At 37.7% G+C, this 10000-nt stretch overlaps 1 protein-coding gene across 1 annotated transcript in view; it reads left to right on the forward strand.

Annotated features, from left to right (window-relative positions):
• LOC139753925 (probable glutamate receptor) overlaps positions 1-10000 on the forward strand; it is a 311686-nt gene that overhangs the window by 219497 nt on the left and 82189 nt on the right. The window contains exons 6-7 of the mRNA XM_071670883.1: positions 9622-9712; positions 9949-10000. The exon at positions 9949-10000 is cut by the window's right edge and continues 243 nt beyond it. Of these exons, the coding sequence (XP_071526984.1) occupies positions 9622-9712; positions 9949-10000 (143 nt within the window). The remainder of the gene's footprint in view (positions 1-9621; positions 9713-9948) is intronic.

Genomic DNA, 10000 nt, shown 5'->3' on the forward strand with positions numbered 1-10000 from the left:
TTCCCTCCACCTCCGACACATATATCCTCTTGGTCAACCTTTCCTCACTCATTCTCTCCATGTGCCCAAACCATTTCAAAACACCCTCTTCTGCTCTCTCAACCACGCTCTTTTTATTTCCACACATCTCTCTCACCCTTACGTTACTTACTCGATCAAACCACCTCACACCACACATTGTCCTCAGACATCTCATTTCCAGCACATCCATCCTCCTGCGCACAACTCTATCCATAGCCCACGCCTCGCAACCATACAACATTGTTGGAACCACTATTCCTTCAAACATACCCATTTTTGCTTTCCGAGATAATGTTCTCGACTTCCACACATTCTTCAAGGCTCCCAGAATTTTCGCCCCCTCCCCCACCCTATGGTCCACTTCTGCTTCCATGGTTCCATCCGCTGCCAGATCCACTCCCAGATATCTAAAACACTTCACTTCCTCCAGTTTTTCTCCATTCAAACTCACCTCCCAATTTACTTGACCCTCAACCCTACTGTACCTAATAACCTTGCTCTTATTCACATTTACTCTTAACTTTCTTCTTCCACACACTTTATCAAACTCCGTCACCAGCTTCTGCAGTTTCTCACATGAATCAACCACCAGCGCTGTATCATCAGCGAACAACAACTGACTCACTTCCCAAGCTCTCTCATCCCCAACAGACTTCATACTTGCCCCTCTTTCCAAAACTCTTGCCTTTACCTCCCTAACAACCCCATCCATAAACAAATTAAACAACCATGGAGACATCATACACCCCTGCCGCAAACCTACATTCACTGAGAACCAATCACTTTCCTCTCTTCCTACACGTACACATGCCTTACATCCTCGATAAAAACTTTTCACTGCTTCTAACAACTTGCCTCCCACACCAAATATTCTTAATACCTTCCACAGAGCATCTCTATTAACTCTATCATATGCCTTCTCCAGATCCATAAATGCTACATACAAATCCATTTGCTTTTCTAAGTATTTCTCACATACATTCTTCAAAGCAAACACCTGATCCACACATCCTCTACCACTTCTGAAACCACACTGCTCTTCCCCAATCTGATGCTCTGTACATGCCTTCACCCTCTCAATCAATACCCTCCCATACAATTTACCAGGAATACTCAACAAACTTATACCTCTGTAATTTGAGCACTCACTCTTATCCCCTTTTCCTTTGTACAATGGCACTATGCACGCATTCCTCTAATCCTCAGGCACCTCACCATGAGTCATACATACATTGAATAACCTTACCAACCAGTCAACAATACAGTCACCCCCTTTTTTAATAAATTCCACTGCAATACCATCCAAACCTGCTGCCTTGCCGGCTTTCATCTTCCGCAAAGCTTTCACTACCTCTTCTCTGTTTACCAAATCGTTTTCCCTAACCCTCTCACTTTGCACACCACCTCCACCAAAACACCCTATATCTGCCACTCTATCATCAGACACATTCAACAAACCTTCAAAATACTCACTCCATCTCCTTCTCACATCACCACTACTTGTTATCACCTCCCCATTTGCGCCCTTCACTAAAGTTCCCATTTGCTCCCTTGTCTTACGCACTTAATTTACCTCCTTCCAGAACATCTTTTTATTTTCCCTAAAATTTAAGGACACTCTCTCACCCCAACTCTCATTTGCCCTTTTTTTCACCTCTTGCACCTTTCTCTTGACCTCCTGTCTCTTTCTTTTATACATCTCCCACTCAATTGCATTTTTTCCCTGCAAAAAATCGTCCAAATGCCTCTCTCTTCTCTTTCACTAATACTCTTACTTCTTCATCCCACCACTCACTACCCTTTCTAATCAATCCCCTATCCCTGGGGATAGGGGATTAAGAATACTTCCCACGTATTCCCTGCGTGTCGTAGAAGGCGACTAAAAGGGGAGGGAGTGGGGGGCTGGAAATCCTCCCCTCTCGTTTTTTTTTAATTTTCCAAAAGACGGAACAGAGGGGGGCCAGGTGAGGATATTCCAAAAAAGGCCCAGTCCTCGGTTCCTAACGCTACGTCGCCAACGCGGGAAAAGGCGAATGGTTTAAAAGAAAGAAAAGAAAGATATATATATATATATATATATATATATATATATATATAATATATATATATATATATATATATATATATATATATATAATATATATATATATATATATTTATACATATATGTATCTTTATATATATATATATATATATATATATATATATATATATATATATATATATATATATATATATTTTTTTTTTTTTTTCCCTGGGGATAGGGGAGAAAGAATACCTCCCACGTATTCCCTGCGTGTCGTAGAAGGCGACTAAAAGGGAAGGGAGTGGGGCTGGAAATCCTCCCCTCTCTTTTTTTTTTTTTTTTTTTAATTTTCCAAAAGAAGGAACAGAGAAGAGGGCCAGGTGAGAATATTTCCTCAAAGGCCCAGTCCTCTGTTCTTAACGCTACCTCGGTGTCGCGGGAAATGGCGGATAGTATGAAAAAAAAAAAAAAAAAATATATATTATATATATATATATATATATATATATATATATATATATATATATATATATATACATATATAATCTTGTGGAGGCAAAAGTGAACATTTTTAGAGGTTTTCAGAAAAGAAGGGTGAATGTTGGGGTGAAAAGTGTTGTGAGAGTAAGTGAGCTTGGGAAGGAGACTTGTGTGAGGAAGTACCAGGAGAGACTGAGTACAGAATCGAAAAAGGTGAGAACAAAGGACGTAAGTTTAGTGGGGGAGGAATGGGATGTATCGAGGGAAGCAGTGATAGCTTGCGCAAAAGATGCTTGTGGCATGAGAAGCGTGGGAGGTGGGCAGATTTAAAAGGTTAGTGAGTGTTGGGATGAAAAAGTTAGATTATTAGTGAGAGGGAAGAGTGAGGCATTTTGACCATTTTTCCCGGGAAATAATGCAAATGACTAGGAGATTTATAAAAGAAAGAGGCAGGAGGTCAAGAGAAAGATACAAGAGGTGAGAAAGAGGGGAAATGAGGGATGGGGTTACAGAGTATCATTAAATCTTAAGGAGAATAAAAGATGTTGTGGAAGGAGGTAAATAAAGGGCGTAAGACAAGGGAACAAATAGGAACTTCAGTGAAGGGGAGGTGATAACAATTAGTATTGATGTGAAAAGGAGATGGAGTGAGTATTTTAAGGTTTCTTGAATATGTTTGATAATTTCGTGGCAGATATAGGGTGTTTTGGTGAAGGTGATGTGAAAAGTGAGAAGGTTAGGGAAAATGATTTGGTAAACAGAGAATAGGTAGTAAAAGCTTTGCGGAAGAAGAAAGCAGGCAAGGAAGCGGGTTTGGATGGTATTGCAGTGGAATTTATTAAAAAAGGGGTGACTATATGGTCGACTGGTTGGTAAGGTTATTTAATGTATGTATGACTCATGTTGAGGTGCATGAGGATTGGCGGGAAGCTTGCACAGTGCCATCGTACAAAGGCAAAGGGGATAAAAGTAAGTGCTCAAATTACAGAGGTATAAGTTTGTTGAGCACTCCCGGGAAATTATATGCGAGGGCATTGATTGAGAGGGTAAATTCATGTACAGAGCATCAGATTGGAGAAGAGCATTTTGGTTTCAGAAGTGGTGGAGAATATGTAGATCAGGTGATTTCTTTGAAGAATGTATGTGAGAAATACTTAGAAAAGCAAATACATTTTGTATGTAGCATTTATGGATCTGTAGAAGGCATTTGACAGAGTTGATAGAGATGCTCTGTGGAAGGTATTAAGAATATATTGTGTAGGAGGCAAGTTGGTAGAAGCACTGAAATGTTTTTATTGAGGTTTTAATTCATGTGTACGTGTAGGAAGAGAGGAAAGTGATTAGTTCTCAGTGAATGTAGGTTTGCGGCAGGGGTGTGTTATTTCTCCATGGTTGTTAAATTCGTTTATGGATAGCGTTGTTAGGGAGGTAAATGCAAGAGTTTTGGAAAGAGGGGCAAGTATAAACGCTGTTTTCTATGAGAGAGCTTGGGAAGTTAGTCAATTGCTGTTCGCTGATGATACAGCGCTGGTGGCTGATTCGTGTGAGAAACTGCAGAAGCTGGTGACTGAGGTTGGTAAAGTATGGGAAAAAAGAAAGCTGAGAGTCAATGTGAATAAGAGCAAGGTTACTAGGGACAGTAAGGTTGAGGGACAAGTCAATTGGCAGGTAAGTTTGAATGGAGAAAAACTGGAGGAAGTGAAGTTTTTTAGCTCTCTGGGAGTGGATTTGGCAGCGGATGGAACCATGGAAACGGAAGTAAATCATAGGGTGGGGGAGGAGGCGAAAGTTCTGGGAGCGTTGAATAATGTGTGGAAATCGAGAACATTATCTCGGAAAGCAAAAATGGGTATGTTTGAAGGAATAGTGGTTCCAACAATGTTATATGGTTGCGAGGCATGGGCTATGTTAGAGTTGTGAGCAGGAGGGTGGATGTGCTGGAAATGATATGTTTGAGGACAATATGTGATGTGAGATGGTTTGTTCAAATAAGTAATAATACGGTAAGAGAGATGTGTGGTAATAAAAAGAGTGTGGTTGAGAGAGCAGAAGAGGGTGTTTTGAAATGGTTTGGTCACATGGAGAAAATGAGTTAGGAATGATTGACCAAGAGGATATATGTGTCAGAGGTGGAGAGAACGAAAAGTGGAGACCAAATTGGAGGTGGAAAGATGGAGTGAAAAAGATTTTGAGTGATCGGGGCCTGAACATGCAGCAGGGTGAAAGGTGGGCAAGGAATAGAGTGAATTGGAACGATGCGGTATACCAGGGTCGACGTGCTGTCAATGGATTGAATCAGGGCATGTAAAGCGTCTGGGGTAAACCATGAATTTGGTAAAGTGTGTGAAAGAAGAAAGCTAAGAGTAAATGTGAATAAGAGCAAGGTTATTAGGTACAGTAGGGTTGAGGGTCAAGTCAATTGGGAGGTAAGTTTGAATGGAGAAAAACTGGAGGAAGTAAAGTGCTTTAGATATCTGGGAGTGGATCTGGCAGCAGATGGAACCATGGAAGCGGAAGTGAATCATAGGGTGGGGGAGGGGGTGAAAATCCTGGGAGCCTTGAAGAATGTGTGGAAGTCGAGAACATTATCTCGGAAAGCAAAAATGGGTATGTTTGAAGGAATAGTGGTTCCAACAATGCTGTATGGTTGCGAGGCGTGGGCTATGGATAGAGTTGTGCGCAGGAGGGTAGATGTGCTGGAAATGAGATGTTTGAGGACAATGTGTGGTGTGAGGTGGTTTGATCGAGTAAGTAATGTAAGGGTAAGAGAGATGTGTGGAAATAAAAAGAGCGTGGTTGAGAGAGCAGAAGAGGGTAATTTGAAATGGTTTGGGCACATGGAGAAATTGAGTGAGGAAAGATTGACCAAGAGGATATATGTGTTTGAGGTGGAGGGAACGAGGAGAAGTGGGAGACCAAATTGGTGGTGGAAAGATGGAGTGAAAAAGATTTTGTGTGATCGGTGCCTGAACATGCAGGAGAGTGAAAGGCGGGAAAGGAATAGAGTGAATTGGATCGATGTGGTATACCGGGGTCGACGTGCTGTCAGTGGATTGAATCAGGGCATGTGAAGCGTCTGGGGTAAACCATGGAAAGTTCTGTGGGGCCTGGATGTGGAAAGGGAGCTGTGGCTTCGGGCATTATTGCATGACAGCTAGAGACTGAGTGTGAACGAATGGGGTCTTTGTTGTCTTTTCCTAGCGCTACCTCGCACACATGAGGGGGGGAGGGGGATGTTATTCCATGTGTGGCGAGGTGGCGATTCGAATGAATAAATGCAGACAGTGTGATGTGTGCATGTGTATATATGTATGTGTCTGTGTGTGTATATATATGTGTACAATTGAGATGTATGGGTATGTATATTTGCGTGTGTGGACGTGTATGTATATACATGTGTATGGGGGTGGGTTGGGCCATTTCTTTTGTCTGTTTCCTTGCGCTACCTCGCAAACGCGGGAGACAGCGACAGAGCAAATAAAAATAAAATATATATATATATATATATATATATATATATATATATATATATATATATATATATATATATATATATATATATATATATATATATATATATATATATATATATATATATATATATATATATATTATATATATATATAATATATATATATATATATTTTATATATATACAAGATATTCAAGATATTCCTATGAGTCCACGGGGAAAATGAAACACGATAAATTCCCAAGTGCACTTTCGTGTAATAATCACATCATCAGGGGAGACACAAGAGAGAAATATAAGTCAGTTTATATGCATCGAAGACACGAAACTAGGACGCCATTTGGTAAACATACGATTGTCCAAGACAGACAACGAGCGTTCATTTACTTCTCATTTTACAAATTTTATCAACCAAAAAGTTATCTAATTTCTATAGAACATCACTAGTATTAAGATTATAATTCTTTGTTTACTTGATAATAGAAATTCAGTGATATTGCTCATGCTAATAGAGTTAGAGTCTATAACTGAGATGACATTACTCCAGTCAATACAATGATCATAGTTTTTAACGTTATTAAGCAAGGCATTTGATTCTTGTCCCGTTCTTATGCTATATTTATGTTGGTTACGTCTAACGGAAAGATCCTTAGCAGTTCGCCCAACATAAAACTTATCACGATTTCTACATGGCACTTTATAGATGCATCCTGGAGAGTTTCCTGGTGAATTCCTGATTAAGATATTTTTCATAGTATTATTGTTGCTGAAGGCAATATTTACATTAAAGGTTTTATGCAACATGGGAAGTAAAGCAAAATTATTATTAAAAGGGAGAACTAAAAGATTCTTGGTGTCAATAGGAGGTTTGGGTTCAACTCTATAGAATGATTTCTTGGCAAACTTAAGGGATATACCAATGAAACATCTAGGGTACTTTAACTTAGATTCAATAGAATATATTTTCTCAAACTCATCATCAATATACTCTACTGCAAATACGTAATGCCCTAAGGAATATAGACTGAAATGATGATGATTTAACTCTATCATGTTGAGATGAGTAGTAATGGACATATGAGCATACATTGGTAGGTTTTCTGTATATGCTAAATTTAAACTTGTTCCCTTGCCAGTGGCTCAATCAATCTAAAAATGGTAACATACCATTATTTCCATTTTCTACAGTAAATTTGATGGAAGATACTAGATTGTTAAGTAAGGGGAGAAATATTTGTAAATTTTCATTTGTTGGCCAAACACAAAGAACATTATCTACTTACCTAAACCAAATTGCATTAGAAGGCAAGATATCCTTTGGTAATTTTGTTTCAAAAAATTCCATATAAAGAATACGCAGTACAGTGAAAGTGGGTTACCCATTGCCATAACAAAGTTTTGAGCACAATGATTTCCACTGAAGTGAAATACACAGTCTTTTATACACAATTCTATCAGTTCAATGAAAACAGACTTTAAAACAGGTAAATGGATATCATCCAAGACATCAAACAAATATTCTTAAAGGTCATGAACTGGGACTATTGTATTAAGAGAGGAAATATCAAAGCTAACTAGTTTGAAATCAAAATTAACATTGATATTGTTAAGCTTGTTGACTAAATCTACATTGTTCATGATTTTAGAATTTGATACCTTACTCACTACAGGGCTTGATAAAGAAACTATCCATTTTGACAATTTGTATGTGATGGAGCCTACTGAACGCACTATAGGAATTGCCAGCTGCGTTGATGTCACAAAGTCTTTTTGTAATTTAGAGGGATACAGTAATCTAACTAATGATGAAATTGATATCTGTAAGGGTTTAGTGTATGCCAGTTTGTCAAAACCAGTGGAACCTGATTGCCCCAAAAGATTTATAAGAGCTATTAACACCTTAAAAAAAAGACAAAGATATGCATATTACTAAAGCGTTTCGGATAAGGCTAACACTGTTGTGATTTTAAACAAAAGTAACTATTTATCTAAAATGAATGATCTTTTAAGTGATGATACAACATAATCTAAACTCAGTAAAAATCCCCTAGAAGCAGTTAATTCCCTTTTCAATAAAGAAATGAAGTTGTTGTTGAAAGGTAATGGTTCTCTTATCAAAAGTTTGTCATCTTTGTCCCCTTCATTGCCATATATGTATGGACTTATCAAAGCACATAAACAATATTTCCCAGGAAGACCTATAGTGAGTTCAGTAGGCTCCATCACATATAAACTGTCAAAATGGTTAGTCTCTTTATTAACTGGGTAAGGTATCAAATTCTAATATCATGAACAATGTAGATTACTCAACAAGCTTAACAATATCAATGTTAAGTTTGATTTCAAACTCGTTAGCCTTGATGTTTCCTCACTTTTCACAAAAGTTCCAGTTCATGGCCTTTTAGAATATTTGTTTGATGTCTTGGATGATATTTATTCACCTGTTTCAAAGTCTGTTTTCAATGAACTGATAAAATTGTGTATAAAAGACTGTATTTCAAATTCAATGGAGATTATTATGCTGAAAAATTTGTTATGGCAATGGGTAACCCTCTTTCACCTGTACTAATTAATCTTTATATGGAATTTTTTGAAACAAAATTAACAAAGGATATCTTACCTTCTAATGGAATTTGGTTTAGGTATGTAGGTGATGTTCTTTGTGTTTGGCCAACGAATGAAAATTTACAAATATTTCTCCCCTTACTTAACAATTTAGTACTTTCCATCAAATTTACTGTAGAAAATGGAAATAATGGTATGTTACCATCTTTAGATTGCATCATCCATAGGCAAGGAAACAAGTTTAAGTTTAACATATACAGAGAACCTCACATGACAGAGTTAAATTATCATCATTTCAATCTATGTTCCTTAGAGCATTACGTATTTGTAGTCCAGATTTTATTGATGATGAGTTTCAGAAGATATATTCTATTAGATCTACGTTAAAGTACCCTAGATGTTTCATTGATAAATCTCTTAAGTTAGCCAAGAAATCATTTTATACAGTTGCGCCCAAACCTCCCGTTGACACCAAGAATCTTTTAAATCTCTCTTTTAATAATAACTTTATTTTACTTCTCATGTTGCTTAAATCCTTGATACATCTATAAAGTGCCATGTGGAAATTGTGATAAGTTTTATGTTGGGCAGACTGGTAAGGATCATTCTGTCAGACTTAAGCAACATTGATACAGTATAAGAACGGGACAAGAATCAAATACCTTGTTTAATCACGATAAAAACTATGATCATTGTATCAACTGGAGAAATGCCATCTCAGTTATTGGCCCTAACTGTATTACCACGAGAAATATCATTGAATCTTCTATTATCAAATACACAAAGAATTATAATCTTAATATTAGTGATGGTCTATACAAATTAGATAACTTTATTGTTGATAAAATTTGTAAACTCATAAGTTCATGAACGCTTGTTGCCTGTCTTGGACAATCGCATGTTTACCAAATGGCGTCCTAGCTACTCTTCGATGTATATCAACTGACTATTATATTTTTCTCTTGTGTCTCCCCTGATGATGTGTTTCATTTTCCCCGTGGACTCATAGGAATATATATGTATATCGTGAATAAGGTGTGACTATTCAACTCACCAGGTTCACATTCAAACGACCGCCAGACGGGTCCTGGGGGTATGAGAGGCCAGACGGATCCTTCAGCGGTATGGTGGGCATGTTGCTCAGGGACGTAAGTCGGTCTGTGTATCTGTGACGCAAGTCGGTGTTTGTTTTTCTGTCTGTGCTGTGCTGAAAAGCAAAATATTTTACCATCTAATGCAAATTTCTGGACTAAGTTTTCTGAACTGAAAAATTAGAATTTAATTGTCTGTTTGTGAAAATACTTAGAATTCCCTAAGTAACGAGTTGATGTATTTCTTTTCATCTAATAAATTATCCGCAAAGAAGCACTTGTTTTGTTCACAGGAAGCTGTTATCGGGCTGGGGCCATTTGCTTATAGTGCTGCCCGGTCAAAAG

Source organism: Panulirus ornatus, chromosome 16 (genome assembly GCF_036320965.1).
Source record: "Panulirus ornatus isolate Po-2019 chromosome 16, ASM3632096v1, whole genome shotgun sequence".
Taxonomy (NCBI): Eukaryota; Metazoa; Arthropoda; class Malacostraca; order Decapoda; family Palinuridae; genus Panulirus; species Panulirus ornatus.